Below are 15,134 nucleotides of genomic sequence, written 5' to 3'. Positions count from 1 at the left end.
GCACAACTCAGAAGAAATCCAGTGCCCCAGACAGGATGTGTGGATGTTAAAGTCACCCTCACCACAAGAGGGAGCTTCATTGACTTCCCCTATCTGGAAAATGGCTCAAAGCTGTTTTCTAAAGGACTTTTTAATATAAGGCATATCAGTTAGAAATAAAGGCAGGACAGGTGTGGTGGCTCACGCCAGTAATCCCAGCACTTTGGAAGGCCAAGGTAGGAGGATTACTTGAGGCCAGGAATTTGAGACCAGCCTGGGCAACATAGTGTGACCCTGTCTCTACCAAAAAAAGAAAAAAAGTTAACGTAACATCACTGAATTTGGTTTCATTTACATGATTTTTCTTTTCTTTTTTCTTTTTTTTTTTTTTTGACAAGGTCTCGCTCTGTCACCCAGGCTGGAGTACAGTGGCGCAAACAGAGCTCACTGCAGCCTTGATCTTCTGGACTCAAGCAATTCTCCCACCTCAGCCTCCCAAGTAGCTGGGACCACAGGTGTGTGCCACCACGCCCAGGGAATTTTTGTATTTTTTGTACAGATGGGATTTCACTGTGTTGCCCAGACTGCTCTCCAACTCCTGGCCTCAAGTGATCCTCCCACCTTAGCTTCCTAAAGTGCTGGGATTATAGGTTCTGAGGCACCATGCCTGGCCAATTTAACTTTTCATAGATTGATTTTTAAAAAGTAATGAACCTGGCTGGGCATAGTGGTCATGCCTGTAATCCCAGCACTTTGGGAGGCTGAGGTGGGTGGATCACCTGAGGTTGGGAGTTCGAGACCAGCCTAGCCAACATGGTGAAACCCCATCTCTACTAAAAATACAAAAATTAGCTGAGTGTGGTGGTGCATGCCTGTAATCCCAGCTACTCAGGGGTCTGAAGCAGGAGAATTGCTTGAACCCAGAAGGTGGAGGTTGCAGTGAGCCAAGATTGCACCATTGCACTCCAGCCTGGGCAGCGACAAAGCGAGACTCTGTCTCAAAAAAAGAAAAAGCAATAAACCCTGTGAACTTTGATTGGATTTCCCAGATCCTAAAAAGTGCAGTGTAACAAAAAACTGAATGGAAAGAAGTAGGACTAACTGAGGTGAGAGGAAGAACCCTCTGTGGAGGTGACATTTGAGGTGACCTGATATAATGTATTAGTAAAAAGGAAATGTTAAAATGAAAATTATGGGAGGCCATTGTTTTGGACTGAGCTTCTGCACTAGGCACTTAGAAACCAGACCAGACCAAAATGGAGTCACTCATGCTAAATGCCACATAATGAAACTGAAACTTAAAGGAAGCGAATAGATCCCTATACAGATGAGTTTTTCCATTGAAAACCAGTTCAATTTCCTGTTGGCCAGACTGGTCTCAATTTGAGAAACATCAAGACACCTCCATAGTCAAGGCTAATAATGTCCAGGCTGTGTCCTGTTCATCACCTAAACCTGCACCTCTAGTGTTCCCTTACCTTCACTGGCCATCCCAACACAGTGCCTGCCTCCTGTAGAAAATAACATCTGGAGTGAAGTGGGTGGCGTTGTTTGTGCTCTAACCAAACTCTCAGAGTGCACTTGGCCTTCGAGGCAGAAGGATGAGGCCGTGTTTGGTTTCAGATACACCTAACTCTGTATCACCATCTCTTTCTTGATCTAAGCGACACTCTATAAAAACTGACAGGCAATGGGCTGGGTGCAGTAGCTCATGCCTGTAATCCCAGCACTTTGGGAGGCCGAGGCAGGCAGATCACAAGATCAGGAGTTCAAGACTAGCCTGGCCAACATGGTGAAACTCCGTCTCTACTAAAAATACAAAAATTAGCCGGGTGTGGTGGCAGGCACCTGTAATCCCAGCTACTTGGGAGGCTGAGGCAGGACAATAGTTTGAACCCAGGAGGTAGAGGTTGCAGTGAGCCAAGATCGTGCCACTGCACTCCAGCCTGGGTGACAAAGTGAGACTCAGTCTCAAAAAAAAAAAAAAGTGACAGGCAATGACAGTACCTTTCACTTATGTTGATACATAATCTGGGGATGGATGTGTCATCTGCACATAGAGTCAGGGGTTGGTCACTCATTGCTGCTCTGTCCTGTGGTACCAGGTTTTGACTCTAGGGAGTTTCAGACAGGCTTCTCTGAAGAACAGTTTGGCTGGCACTTCAAAAAAGTGATTGGATTGGTCCATGCCACTGTATAATATATAAAACTAACTTTTCCATGTTGCCTATTAATTTACAGTGGTGGCATAAAAGGGTTGCTGAAATCCTGTTCGAGATCAGCCTGGGCAACATGGTGAAACCTTGTCTCTAAAAAAAAAATACAAAAATTAGCTGGTCCCAGCTACTTGGGAGGCTAAGGTGGGAGGATCACTTGAGCCCAGGAGGTGGAGATTGCAGTGAGCCGAGATCACGCCACTGCACTCCACATAGCCTGGGTGATAGAATGAGACCCTGTGTCAAAAAGAAAAAGAGGGTTGCATCAAGAGCATATTATCTGAGCAAGAAAGGCTTGGCTGGAATAGTGATGCTGACTTTCATCTTTCCTAGGCGTGCATTCAGACAGTTACATAAATATATTGACCGCATTTGACTCAGTAAGGACATTTCTTTAAAAGTATTATATAGCTTCCTAAGGAGTAAGTGACTTTATACATTTTTAACTGGAGCATTTTGTGGAACAGTGTTCATACACTGTAAGAAATATCTTAGGTTTTGGAGAATAAGTAAAACAAAAACAGGTCCACAAGTCTGGGAGCTGCCTCCCCTCACCACAAGTCCAAATCTTAAGCCATGTCAGACACCTGCAATGTGAAACAGTGCTCCTCAGTGACCATGATGAAGCAGGACAAAAACGAGGGCATTCTGTAACCACGTCCCTAGATGGGATAGAAGAAAACATTTCAAATCATAAAAATAACCAAAAATTCCAATTCCCCTCTTCTCATAATGTGACTGACCAGCAATTGTCTTCAATTAGGTTTACCTCCAATCCATTCTTTCTCCTTCTAGGTGAGAACTACTATGATTAGCAGTGGTACAATTAAGTTCACATCCTGACAGCATCCAATATACAAAAATGACTCACCTCCTTGAATAGAGAACAATGCACCTAAAACAGAAATCCTGTAAGAAATTCTACGGAGAACCCTCTTATTGATATGTCCTGCAGTCATTTATGGCTTGTGGTCATACTTATTACTACAATTTATTACATCCTCTTTGACAACAGTTTTTTCAGTACTGGTGGTTTTGGGCAAGAGAGCACTCATAACAGCAAGATTTAACTTCAGGGATTATAAAAGAACGACAGATTATGGTCAAGATAAAAATTGTGGCTGGGAACAGTGGCTCACACCTATAATCTCAGCACTTTGGAAGACCGAGACAGAAGGATTGCTTTGGCCCAGGAGTTGGAGACTAGCCTGGGGAGCATAACAAGACCTCCTCTGCACTAAAAATTAAAAAAAAAATTAGCCAGGCATGATGGTGCACACCTGTAGTCCCAGCGACTCAGAAGGCTGAGGCAGGAGGATTGCTTAAGCCCAGGAGCTCAGAGCTGCAATGAGCTATGATTGCACCACTGCACTCCAGCCTGGGTTATAGAGCAAGACCCTGTCTCAAAAGAAAAAAAGGTAAAAATTATAAGTAGATATGCATGAAATGTACAATTTACATCAGGAAATAAATGAGGTTTATACACATGGTGATATTGACTCACAATACCAAACAAATAATTTGGTAACAGTATACATTTGATCTGATCCATGTTGACAAGGGATATTTTAATAGAGCTTCTCAGTATACAAAAAAAAGAGAACAACATTTGTAAGTATACAACTGAAAAACAGTGAGTAAACTTTTTTTTTTTTTTTTTTCTGAGACAGAGTCTTTCTCTGTCGCCCAGGCTGGAGTACAGTGGCATGATCTTGGCTCACTGCAACCTCCGCCTCCCAGGTTCAGGAGATTCTCCTGCCTCCCGAGTAGCTGGGATTACAGGCACCCACTACCACACCCGGCTAATTTTGGTACTTTTAGTAGAGATGAGGTTTCACCATGTTGGCCAGGCTGGCCTCAAACTCCTGACCTCATGATCTGCCCGCCTCAGCCTCCCAAAGTGCTGGGGTTACAGGCGTGAGCCACTGCGCCCGGCTGAATAAACTATTTTTAAGAAATATGTACGGAAATCTTTGCTCCCTCAAAAATACAAGTTGTCAATCACATATAAACAAAGATAATTGAAAACGAACTGAGGCATTACATTCTCCTGTGGATAACAGGGAACACTGGACATTTCCTGACCAGAGCAAGGTGTTCCTCCTCACATGAGTGTCCTGGATGAGACCAGTCACTGCACATGGCAGCAGAGCTCTCATCAAGTTGGTTCTGATGGCAGCATAGTAGCTGTCAGGCTGAATCAAGAACAAGGTCACTACCAGCAGGAACAAAGGTGCATGTAAACAAATCACACCTCCTACCAACTTAATCTGCAGACTGGGGGAGTTGAGCATCAGAGAACATTCCCCACCCATGACAGTCTGCATTATCTCTCTGGTAGGGACATTACAATACTTAAAGAAAAACCAAACTGTAGATAGAACTTGAATGTGGAGCTTCTGGGGACATCTTTGGAAACCTACACCTCTGAGAAAAGGAAAGTCAAGAGATTTGGAGGATACTCTTGATTGACAAGCCAGAGAATCAGGAAAATGGGCTAGAATCAGGGGGCCACACAGCCCATGTGAATTTGGCTGGCTCTAAAATGTGACTAAGGCCTTCCTCATGTCTGCCTTCGAAATCATATGTAAGATAGGCCACTGGGAATCCCAGCGTGGCATCACCTAACTCCATCTCTACATTTATTGCTTTCCTTTATTGAGACCTCAAGCTGGGAGGGATGCTTGAGGCCAGGAGTTCAAGACCAACCTGGACAAGATAGTGAGACCCTGTCTCTACAAAAATAAAAATTAAAAAATAGCATTTCTCTCATATATTAATAGTGTGCGTTCTTTCATGTTTTCGACAGTAACTGGAACGAATGAAGGCTTTCCCACATTCCTTACATTGGTAAGGTTTCTCTCCAGTGTGAATTCTTTCATGTATTCTAATATACATGGAACAAGTGAAGGCTTTCCCACAATGCTTACATTCATAAGGTTTTTCTCCAGTGTGAGTCCTTTCATGTCTACGGAAGGAGCTGACACAATGAAATGCTTTCCCACATTGCTTACATTCATAGGGTTTCTAACCAGTGTGAGTCCTTCCATGTATCTGAATGTACTTGGCAGATCTGAAGGCTTTCCCACATTGCTTACACCCATAGGGTTTCTCTCCAGTGTGAGTCCTTTCATGATATTGAAACGAAGTGGAACAAGTGAAGGCTTTCTCACATTACTTGCATTTGTAGGGTTTCTCTCCAGTGTGACTTCTTTCATGTCTTTGAAATGAACTGGGAGAGTAAAAGGCTTTCCCACATATCTTACATTTATGAGGCCTCACTCCAGTGTGCATTCTCATGTGTCTTCGAAAGCTTATAAGGCGAGATAATGCTTTCCCACATAGTTTACATTCATAGGGTTTTTCTCCTGTGTGAGTCCTTTCATGCCTGTGAAAAGAACTGGGACAATTGAAGGCTTTCCCACATTCCTTACATTTATACGGCTTCTCTCCTGTGTGTGTCCTTTCATGTCTGCGAAAGGAACTGGAAAAATTGAATGATTTCCCACACTCCTTACATTCATATGGCTTCTCCCCATTGTGAGTTCTTTCATGGATTCGAACAGAACTGTGCCAACTGAAGGCTTTACCACATTGTTTACATTCATATGGTTTCTCTCCAGTGTGAGTTCGTTTGTGGGTAAGATACAAACTGAGAAACATCAAGGCTTTCCCACAAAATTTACATTTATAAGGTCCATCTCCACTGTGCATTACCATATGTCTTCCAATGCTTGCAGGAGAAATGAAAGATTTTCCACATTCCTCACAATCAAAAGGTTTCTCTCTAGTGTGAGGCCTTTCATGTGTTCGAAAGCAGTGGCTATGGCTCAAGGCTTTCCCACGTTGTTTATGTTTATATGGCTTCTCTAAAAATTTCTGACACTTATATGGTTGGTGTCCAGCGTCAGTTCTGATGTTCCTATTAAGGGATGAATGTCCCATGAAGATTTCCCCACATGTACCGCTTTCACACGATTTTACTCCAGGAAGAGTTTTCTTGTTCAGCATGTCTTCTGGAACCTGGGTGAAAGTTTCTCCACACTGACTACATTCTGTACTCTCAAAGAGTCTCTCTCCCATAAAAGTTCTGTGAAAAATGCCAAGCACATAATTAAGGGTCTGTTTATAAGTGATTTAATATTCATTAATAAGTATTACACTTGCATTTTTAATGTTTTTGTTTCTTTGGTACGAAGTCTAACTCTGTTACCCAGGCTGGAGTGCAGCGGCATGATCATAACACAGCAGCCTTCACCTCCTGGGCTCAAGTGATCCTCCCACCTCAGGCTCCCCAGAAAGTTGGACTACAGGTGTGTGCCACCATGCCCAGCTAATTTTTTATTTTTGGTAGAGATAAGAGTCTTGCTGTGTTTCCCAGGCTGATCTTGGGCTGTTGACCTTAAGTGGTCCTCTTGTCTTGGTCTCCCAAAGTGCTGAGATTACAGGCATGAGCCACCATGTCCAGCTGCATTTTTAACATTATCCCACAAAGTGTAGGATTTCTGCCCTGTCTGAATTGTTTAAACATGAATGGATCACACATTCTACAAGATGGCCTGTCTATATCTATCATCAAAAAAAGAATATTTACTTGAGGTTTCTTTTTTTTTTTGAGATGGAGTTTTGCTCTTGTTGCCCAGGCTAGAGTGCCATGGTGCCATCTCCGTTCACTGCAACCTCCGCCTTCCGGATTCAAGCGATTCTCCTGCCTCAACCTCCCGAGTAGCTGGGATTACAGGCATGTGCCACCATGCCTGGCTAATTTTGTATTTTTACTAGCAACAGGGTTTGTCCATGTTGGTCAGACTGGTCTTGAACTCCCGACCTCAGGTGATCCACTCACCTTGGCCTCCCAAAGTGCTGGGATTACAGGCATGAGCCAACATGTCCAGCTGCATTTTTAACATTATCCCACGAAGTGTAGGCTTTCTGCCCTGTCTGAATTGTTTAAACATGAATGGATCACACATTCTACAAGATGGCCTGTCTATATCTATCATCAAAAAAAGAATACTTACATGAGGTTTCTTTTTCTTTTTTTTTTTTGAGATAAGAGTTTTGCCCTTGTTGCCCAGGCTAGAGTGCCATGGTGCGATCTCAGCTCACTGCAACCTCCGCCTTCTGGATTCAAGCGATTCTCCTGCCTCAACCTCCCGAGTAGCTGGGATTACAGGCATATGCCACCACGCCTGGCTAATTTTGTATTTTTACTAGTGACAGGGTTTGTCCATGTTGGTCAGACTGGTCTTGAACTCCCGACCTCAGGTGATCCACTCACCTTGGCCTCCCAAAGTGCCGAGATTACAGGCGTGAGCCACCATGGCCAGCCAAGGTTTCTTAATAGTATTTCCAAGTAAACTATTTTATGAACATTAAACCTCTATATCACATTGAAATATATGTTTTTCGAGAAAACTTTCTAAGAATAAATACATTTTATGCTGAGCTTATTTCATTCGTTGGCTTCTTTTTAACAATTTCTGACAATCTGAGATTTTCTTCAGAGACATTTCTTTGTCTTGTGAGTGTAAATTACCTTAGATTTCTCCTGGGATGTCTGTACTGATCTTCAACGTTCCGGTCTTTCCATTTATTCCCTAAAATACAGACCCAGAAAAATAGTCCTGAATTAGTATAAGATTATTTAAAAATCATTAGATTCCATGTTTATGGGACACTGCAGCCATGCCTGATTTGTTCATCGAGGGATTGCCTATCCATATTCCGAATCCCTGAATAGCACTGATGAGCTAGAAACACGTGTTCTTCAATTCACTGAGGGAGGTAATATTGTCACCCCTACCTATAGAGATGAGGTTCCTGAAGGTTTCCTGCATCACATCTCTGTAGAGATTCTTCTGGAAAGGATTCAACAAGGCCCACTCCTCCTGGGTGAAGTTCACAGCCACATCCTCAAAGGCCACTGGGTCCTGAAACATCTCACATTGTAGAGGAGGATGGGTGAGAGTGACAGCACTGGGGGTCTAGACTCTATTCCTAAGAAATTCTCATGATGCTGTGGACTCCAAACATTTATTCCCTGCCTCTGTCATCAGACCTCTTACTCCCCTGTCTACATTCACTTCCTCTCAAACAGCAATTTTGATGCCAGAGTGTAACTATGGGTAAAGCAACAGCAGAATAGGAAAATGTAGCCTTCTGGCACATGAGGACACAGCAAGAGGATAGAGTTCACGGGCAACGGACCCTCTGGACATGGTACCTGCCAGTGCCTTGATCTTTTTTTTTTTTTTCTGAGATGGGGTCTCACCCTGTCGCCCAGGCTGGAGTGCAGTGGCACGATCTTGGCTCACTGCAACCTCTGCCTCCCGGGTTCAAGCAGTTCTCCTGCCTCAGCCTCCTGAGTAGCTGGGATTACAGGCACATGCCACCATGCCCAGCTAATTTTTGATTTTTAGTAGAGACGGGGTTTCACCATGTTGGTCAGGCTGGTCTCAAACTCCTGATCTCGTGATCTGCCCGCCTTGGCCTCCCAAAGTGTTGGGATTATAGGCGTGAGCCACCACACCCGGTGTGCCTTGATCTTAGACTTCCCAGCCTTCAGAACTATGGAGCCGAATTGGCCCTCCTCCCTTGGACCTGTGTTGGACTTAGTGACTCACTTCCAAAGAACAGAGTATGGAAAGGGGAAAAAATAGTAACTTTAAAGTGGAGAAACCTGACAAACACTGCTTCAATCAAGTGATCAAGGTTACTGTCACCAGGTGTATCAAGTGATGAGCCTGGACACTTCACCTTTGTGGCATTCTCCCGCAAAACACCTAACTCCAGTCTAATCACGAGAAAAATTCCAAATTGAGGAACATTCTATGGAATACCTGACCAGCACCCTTAAAACTGTCAAAGTGATTTAAAAAAAAAAAAGGAAAGACTGAGAAATTGTCACAAAGCAGATCAAGGAGACATAAGAACTAAATACAGTGGGGTATACCGGATTGGGTACTGGAATAGAAAAAGGATATTAGTGGAAAAACTGTTGAAAATCTGGAATTTCATTAATAGTAATATACAAATGATAACTTCTTAGTTTTGATGGACCATGGTTATGTAAGATGCTCACATTAGAAGAAAATGGGTGACGGGTATATGGGAACTTTGTAGATTATCTTTGCAAGTTTTCTATAAATCTAAAATTATTCCAAAATAACAAATTTATGGCCAGGCATGGTGGCTCATGCCTGCAATCCTAGCACTTTGGGAGGCCAAGGCGGGCAGATCACCTGAGGTTAGGAGTTCAAAACCAGGCTGGCCAATGTGGCAAAACCCCATCTCTACTAAAAATACAAAAATTAGCCGGGTGTGGTGGCAGGCACCTGTAATCCCAGCTACTCAGGGAGGCTGAGGCATGAGAATCGCTTGAACCCAGGAGGCAGAGGTTGCAGTGAGCCAAGATAGAGCCACTGCACTCCAGCCTGGACAACAGAGTGAGACTCCATCTTGAAAAAAAAAAAAAAGAATAGGAAAATGTCTCTTTTTGGTGAAACCAGAGAGAAAGATGTGTTTCCTGGGTACCCCAATGTCTCTCTGTACATTGGGTGTGTAGCATCTTTCATAACAGAGTCCTACTAATTCATGTGCAGAAAAAAAGCTCACAACAGCAGTCCTGAGACTACATATACTTGAAAATGTTTTTTCACAAAGTTTAACCTTTGATGGTGTCCGGAAAGTGGATTTGATTCTGATTCAAACAGCACAGGCAAATCCAAAAACAAACAAAAACCAAATTTTGCATGGGATCTCACCAACCCAACTGATTAAGAGAGTCATAACTAACTGAAACAGAAACCCATGACCAAAACCATTGTGGGAAATAATACTGGGGTAAGACAACATAAGTTGTAATTGATGAAGTGCTGAAGGCTGAATGGGGACAAGGTTTAGAGGTAAAAACTCCATGGGGGGCAGTCTTAACAAAAAGATAATGTGATTTATGAAAATTAAGAACTTTTGTGCAGGGGAACACACTATCAACAAGGGAAAAGAAAACTCATCAATTTGGAGAAAATGTTGGTAAATCATATATCTGGTATGGTCTTAATATTCAGCAAATATAAAGAACTTCCATGATTCAACTATAAAAAACACATCAAACACACCAAATGGAAAGCTTTGATGAGCATGCTGACAAACTGGAACCTATGTACACTGTCCAAGGGATTGTAAAATGGCTTAGCTATGGAAAACAGTATGGCGGTGCCTCAAAAATTAAAAACAAAATTACCAAATGTTCCAGCAACCCACTTTTGGGTTGAATTATATTCAATTCAAAAGAATTGAAAGGAGGATCTCAAAGAAATATTTGAAAACCATCAATGGCTGGGGTACAGTGGCTGATGCCTGTAACCCCAACACTTTTAGGAGGCTGAGGCAGGAAGATCAATTGAGCCCAGGAGTTTGAGACCAGCCTAGGCAACAGAGTGAGATCCAATCTCTATAAAAAATAAAATAAAATAAATTGAAATCCATTGTTCACAACATCCAACAGGTAGATCAACCTAAATGCCAATCAATGGATGAATGGATAATGAAAATGTATATATATACACAACAGGATATTATTTATTCTTATAAAATGACATCCTGTCCCATACTACAAGAGGCATGAAACTTCATGATACTATGCTAACTGCAAAAGACCAGTCAGAAAAAGAAAAATGCGGTATGACTCATCTTAGAGAAGTTATATAAAATTGTCAAACTAACTCAACGGTACACTTAAAATGCTTGAGCTAGTAAAATTTTTAAGGTTTTTCTTATTGTAATTAACTAGAAAAATTATTGTACCAAATAAGAAAACTAATTGACTAAAATATGGGCAATGGCGCGATCTTGGCTCACTGCAACCTCTGCCTCCCAGGTTCAAGCAATTCTCCTGCCTCAGCCTCCTGAGTAGCTGGGACTATAGGCACGCACCACCATGCCCAGCTAATTTTTGTATTTTTAGTAAAGACAGGGTTTCACTATGTTGGCCAGGCTGGTCTTGAACTCCTGACCTCGTGATCCACCCGCCTTGGCCTCCCAAAGTGCTGAGATTACAGGCGTGAGCCACCACATCCAGCCAAGCAATGGATTTTAATGACATTTCTCCCAGACATACACAAATGGCCAACAAGCACATGAAAAGATGATCAATGTCAAGAATCAGGCATGCAGTTTTACCCAATGTTGTTTTGGGTAGTTACTGAATAGTTTCCTCCCATAAAAAATATTCATAAACAAAATATAATTTTTTTCTTTTTAAAATTTTATTTATTTATTTAATAGAGACAGAGTCTCTCTATGTTGCTGAGCTGGTCTTAAACTTCTGGACTCAAGTGATCCTCCCACCTCGGCCTGCCAAAGTGCTGGGATTACAGGTGTAAGCCAGCATGCCAAGCCCTAAAGTTTTTGTTTTTTTGAGGAAAATTTTCACCCTGTCTCCCAGGCTGGAGTGCAGTGGTGCCCTCAAGGCTCACTGCAGCCTTGGATCTTCAGGGCTCAAGCAATCCTCCCGCCTTAGTCTCCCAAGTATGGTAGCTGAGACTACAGAAATATGCCACCATGCCCAGCTATTTTGTTTGTTTGTTTTCAGTAGAGATCTTGCTATGTTGCCTGGCCCACTCTGTTCTTGAACTCCTAGGCTCAAGCAATCCTCCCACCTGGGCCTCTGAAAGTGCTGGGATTACAGGAGTGAGTCACTATGCCTGGACTAAAATTTTTAAAAAACGTTTTCTTTCCTGTGTCTCTACTAAAAATACAAAAATCAGCCAGGCATGTTGGTATATGCCTGTAATCCCAGCTACTTGGGAGGCTGAGGCAGGGGAATCGCTTAAACCCAGGAGGCGGAGGTTGCAGTGAGCCAAGATAGCACCATTGCACTCCAGCCTGGGCGACGACAGAGTGAGACTGTCTCAAAAACCAAAAAAAAAAAAGTTTTCCTTCTTTTCAGAGGTGTTGGTAACATTTTTAAATAGTGCCATTTATTTGTCTGTGGAAAAATAAAATATGGCAGCTGTTTCAAATGTAGCATGGGAAACATAATTGATAAGGATGTCAATTGGCAAGGGGAAGTTGGTGTTTCTGAATGTGAGGAGAAAACCAGAAATTTAGGGATTTACTGTCATAACTGGGAAAAACTAGGCTGGGGAAGGGGTCCCAAAAACTCCCTCCTTGATCAAACTAGAGTCAGGCTCCTCAGAGCCCCCCTCTTCTTGACTAGACTTTGGCCTTTTCCTGCAGAGCCCTGTGGTAGCAAAAACTCTTCTAAGGGAGTTTAGAGAAAATTCCCCCAAACCTGATATCCAATCGAGTCCCTTTTCCCTACGTTTGACAATCTCTTCCCTAATTATTGACACTAAACCAACTTCCATCCTCTCCCTCACCTTGCCCATTAGCTGTAAATTCAATACTGTCATTGATGCAGCCTTCACCTCCTGGGCTCAAGCAATTCTCCTGCCTCAGCCTCCAGACTAGCTGGGACTACATACAGGAGAGGCCATCATACCTGACTAATTTTTTTTTTTTTTTTTTTTTTAAACAGAGTCTCGCTGTGTCGCCAGGCTGGAGTGCAGTGGCACCATCTCGGCTCACTGCAACCTCCGCCTCCTGCGTTCAAGCGATTGTCTTGCTTCAGCCTCCCCAGTAGCCGGATTACAGGCACGTGCCACCACGCCCAGCTAATTTTTGTATTTTTGGTAGAGTCGGGGTTTCACCATGTTGGCCAGGATGGTCTCAAATTCCTGACCTCGTCATCCGCCCGCCTCGGCCTCCCAAAGTGCTGGGATTATAGACGTGAGCCACTGCGCCCGGCTATACCCGACTAATTTTTTAAATATTTTGTACAGACGGGGTTTCGCCATGTTGTCCAAGCTGGCATCACCTTGCCTTACGCTGGAATGTTAAATATACTCTTTTAAATTGGAAAGGAAATGAAACCCAACTGTAAAGAGAGAGAGAAAAAAAAAAAAAAAAAAAAAAAAAAACAAGCTCTATGGGGGCGGGGGGGGGCGGTGGGGGGCGGGGGGGGGTGCGGCGGGCCAAACTCTAACTAATTAAATTGTGCCTCACAAACTAGCCTTGTATAAAAAACGTTGTAATCCTATTAAATTTCTTGGCCTTTTGCCTATATAAGCAAGAACTTAAACTTTTAAATTTGAAGCACTGAGCCCATTTCCGTGGATCCTGTGTTTTCCCAAATGGGCCATTCCCAGCTTCTTGCTTGAGTAAACTTTTAAAAACTGGAATCTGATTCTTTTATTTCAGGTTGACAAGTCCACATACGGCGACTGCATCACTGTAACTAATCGAGTATTTAATCCTGTTTGCCTCCTCATGCAACTTATAAAATCCTTTTCTTCAATCACAAGCCATGACCGGGTGTTTCTCACTCAGGAATCGCTGTTTGCTCCAACAAACTCTTTAACTGTTAACAGACCTTCAGTTTAATTTTTAACAGAAGAAAGGTGGGACACACCCGACCCTCCATGACTCTCCCGTGGCCCCCCGCACAATCTGGGAAGACGCCGGGCTGCGAGCGCGGAGCTGCCCAGAGAGGGCTCCTGGGCCGGGGCCGCAGTCGCCGCGTAGGGACGGGACAGGACGCCCGGGGTCCCAGCTGCGGGGCCAGCCCCACCTGGCGGCCGAGGGCACCGAGGGCCAAGCCGCGCCATGGGGTACGCGGGTCCCAATCTCCGGGGTCGCCCGAGCGGAGGCCTGGGTCCCGCCACAGCAGGATCCTGTTGGTTCCACCCAGCCCCTCTTCCACGTATCTGGACGCTAGGCCGGGCACTTTACCATTTCCCTGCTTCTGGGTGTCCCGGCGTCCTCTTTATGACTCCGGAGCAGGTCACAGCGCAGGTGACAGCGTCACAGGAGCCGTGACGGAGGCACCTGGGGCCTCTCGGAGCAGCAAGGACTGGATGCGGAGCGTAACGGACCCCAGCAACAAAGGAGTGCAGAGACTCTGAGTGCGGCCTTCTGCTTCCCCGGATTGACAGTTGGGCAGGGCCCCGACCCAGGGAACCTGATTGGATGGGGTTCCAGGCTCCGCCCCTCAGCCCTGAGTGACAGGGGAAGCCCTGAGTAACGGAGCCCTGCAGAGCCCGGCTGATCAGTCCTAGCTACGGCCTTTCTAAGGCTAAGCTCACTCCCTGAGCCCTGGTCATTGGATATCTGCATTTCAGCCAAACTTGCTACTTATTGTTAGAAGGGGCACTGTTAGCTTCCTCGATCTTTCAGAAATGTGTGCTGGGAATTCCAGACTCGGTGTTCAATGGAGTCATTCCTTTGCCTCATAGAAGGAAGGAAATCTAGGCCAAGCCAGGCAAGACTGCACCAGGAGGGAGAGGCAGGTGTCCTCTACAGGGCGGGAATGGGGATAAGACTTCCTCACACTCCCCCCGTCCCACCCCTGAATATGGAACTGCTTCCTCCCCCTAGACTTCATTTTCACCAGCAGAAGTTCTCACCTGGGGTCAGTTTAAGCTTCTAACCTAAGTAAACTATTACCTTCATAAACCCTTTCTCCAGGTGACATGTCAGACAAGTCTTACTGAGCCTGACCTTCATAGATTGTCTTTGTATGTACAAATTACAGTCTGTCGCCAGGACCCTTTGCATGTAAAAACCAAACACTGCCCCTGCAAAACGTCCCTAGGCTCTAGGTACAACCCCAGTTAAGGACAGAACTTCCCCCCAACCCCCCTACACAAAGTGCACCTGCACGTGAGTCTCCTGATTTCCAGGGCTCTGTAGCTTCTCAGGATCCACATTCCTTCTGCAGCTGTTCTGAGCAGCTGGATGCCACCCGCAGTAGAGAGCAGGCTGCCCAGGAAACACCCCGGGGAGCTCCCTTTCCCTCCCTTTGCAGGCTCCAGACTGGCCCTCAGCGGGGAGTCACTGGCCTTAGGCTCTGCTGCCTCCTGCAGGTTATTCACC

The 15,134-nt window shown here is 44.5% G+C and overlaps 1 protein-coding gene across 1 annotated transcript; it reads right to left on the bottom strand.

Annotated features, from left to right (window-relative positions):
• Window positions 1–4,845: 4,845 nt before the first annotated feature.
• Window positions 4,846–15,071, bottom strand: LOC103893048 (zinc finger protein 491). The gene is given in 4 exon segments (XM_054539802.2): window positions 4,846–6,285; window positions 7,735–7,795; window positions 8,002–8,128; window positions 14,916–15,071. Coding segments are annotated over 3 exon segments (1,416 nt in total). The 5' UTR covers window positions 8,036–8,128; window positions 14,916–15,071; the 3' UTR covers window positions 4,846–4,964.
• Window positions 15,072–15,134: the final 63 nt, after the last annotated feature.

Source organism: Pongo abelii, chromosome 20, assembly GCF_028885655.2.
Source record: "Pongo abelii isolate AG06213 chromosome 20, NHGRI_mPonAbe1-v2.0_pri, whole genome shotgun sequence".
Classification (NCBI taxonomy): Eukaryota; Metazoa; Chordata; class Mammalia; order Primates; family Hominidae; genus Pongo; species Pongo abelii.
The sequence above is the reverse complement of the archived record's forward strand: the minus strand, read 5'-3'. Positions and strand labels throughout refer to the sequence as shown.